This window comes from Ctenocephalides felis, unplaced genomic scaffold (genome assembly GCF_003426905.1).
Source record: "Ctenocephalides felis isolate EL2017-DRISC unplaced genomic scaffold, ASM342690v1 CF-g0.4_SCAFFOLD_02220, whole genome shotgun sequence".
NCBI lineage: Eukaryota > Metazoa > Arthropoda > Insecta > Siphonaptera > Pulicidae > Ctenocephalides > Ctenocephalides felis.
The window spans coordinates 14,069-16,453 of NW_020538374.1; the positions used below are offsets into that span (position 1 = coordinate 14,069).

Genomic DNA, 2,385 nt, shown 5'->3' on the forward strand with positions numbered 1-2,385 from the left:
GAACAGCGTCTGTACTAGTTTAAGTATAAATCTATTTCATCACTCTTGTTTTGTCTGGCGCTATTTTTTTATATAACTGCCAAAAGTCAAAACTGTCTGGCGTGATATCAATATCTAAACTTGTAGTAGAACTATTCAAACAAATTTGATTTTCAATGCATTTATTGCATTTAAGTCAGCATTGGTGTACTTCAAATGCAAGTTTTGAAAGCGTGGATCTAGTAAAGATATAACGTTCGACACCGTAACATAGTATTGAGTGCACAATTATTTATTTATGTACTCCAGCGGCTACAATAGATTAGATAATTCTCTAATTAATTTAACTTCAGCCTTTGATACAATACCGAGAGCATTTGCATCACTGATTGTAATTTGTGCGACATATGAAGATAATTTTAAAAATCTTTCTAGTATGTAGTAACACGAATTCTACCTTATTTTTACATCTAATATGAACTTTAAAGGCTCATGCAAACTTTCACATTAAGCCTTTTTCAGCTTGTCTGAAGCTACAACACTTGTTCTAAAACATTTGACTAAGTTTCTTACTTTTTTAACAAAATTTATAACATCAGGATCAGCAAGTGCTTTATCTGCAATTAAATTAAAAGTATGTGCAAAACAAGAATGGTGTTTTTTAGTTGTTCCATATTTATCAAAAAAATACGAATAACACATATTTCATATTACTGCCGTTGCGGTGATGATAGCTGCTGTTAAATTATATACAGCAAGGTATAATTCAGGCTTATTTTAAAATTTGTCATATCGAGACGATTTGTGCTTTGTAAAAATAGCGCCAATTGGTCATAGCTTTGGATATCTAGAAATTGTACAATAACTAATCGTGATTATGTTATTTCTCACAATTGGGAATTTGAAAAAAAAATTATACATTTATTTTTATGCGCTTTAAAACCACATTATTAAATTTATTGATATGTGAAAGAAAAAAGAAAAAAAAAGTTTTTTCAATTAGTTATGAGCGTTTAAAAATTGATTAAATTCAAAAATTAGTCATGTGACCGTTAACGCGCCACGATTGGCTACCGTGGCTGTGACTTCAGATTGTAATTGCAACCTCCTAACATTGACTACCGTGCCGTTACTCTATTGGCGCAGTGCTTACGGCTATATTTTACGGAACTTGATAAACACGTGGTAAATTTTCCTTTAAAAACGATTAGTTGAAGTTAATTTAGTTCAACTATGTATGATACAGGATATATAAAAGCAAAATGTTCCTAATATTGATATAGTTATGGTAGCTATTTAGCCATTTCTTTTGTCATGAAAATATTCTTAAATTTAACTTGAAATTATAGGTGTTTGTAAATTCACTAGTGCTGCTGCGATGATAACAATATAGTCTGTTAAAGGTAACATATTATGATTAACAACCGCATGAGGTTTGAGAAAATCAAACTCTCTCATTCGTCCAATCACGCGTTCTATATGAATACGTAGGGCAGCGATTCGTTTGCCTTGTAAAACATCGGATTGTGATAATTTAACTCCAGCACTCACTGAAGGTGTTCGAATTAATTCAATCTTTTTATTGTCAAGAAGCTGAACAATATTCTTGAATCCTCGATAAGCCATTACAGCACAACCTTCGGGTAACTCTTCTACTATTTCGCTTTCCTGAAATAACAATTCATCTGAAGTTCGACCTCCAAATCCGTTTGAGATGAAATTGATAAAGCCATCCGGTGTGCAAGATATTAAATATTTTAAAGTATTACACTTTTTGTACTCTGACCAAGTTAATGATTGATGCTCTGGATCACTAGGTTTCTTGATTTGAATCTCAAATGCATCAATAATAGCTACCACATGACTATAAGAACATCTAAATGTTATCGGTAATATTCTTTTTATATTATCAAGCTCATGCATGTAAACAAGCTTTTTGAAAAAATGTGTCAATACCGGAATTGTTTTATTTAAAATAATGCTAACGTTGCTTACACTCATTCCGAACTGTTCGCTTAATCTTTCAAAACTGTCTTGGCGTCGAATTTTCATTAAAGATAATTTTATATTAGTCATATTGGTATTAAAAATAACACTGAGACGTTCTAACATTACATTAAATTTTTGAGGGACTCCAGTATAGGCCCTCAAATTGTCATTAATTAAATAATTTGTGACTTCTACAATTTCACCTTTTTTATAGGAGACTGTGAGCTACAATCTATATAACTCGAGTCGCTATTCTCTGAAGGCTCATAAATCTCTCGAGAACTGTTTGAATTTGTGGTGAAACTATTATCTGACAATTTTTTCTGATTATCTTCGATTATTGGTATTATTGGAGATGTTGCAGTACTCATGCTACCAGTTTTAATTGGTGAGCAGGACTGATCTACTCCGGCTGAT

General features: G+C 31.8%; 1 protein-coding gene across 1 annotated transcript; it reads right to left on the bottom strand.

The window, feature by feature from the left end:
- Positions 1-1,311: 1,311 nt before the first annotated feature.
- LOC113380566 lies at positions 1,312-1,902 on the bottom strand. Its single transcript, XM_026619750.1, has one exon. The coding sequence runs from the start codon at positions 1,900-1,902 to the stop codon at positions 1,312-1,314; it is 591 nt and encodes a 196-aa protein (XP_026475535.1).
- Between the last annotated feature and the right edge of the window lie 483 nt (positions 1,903-2,385).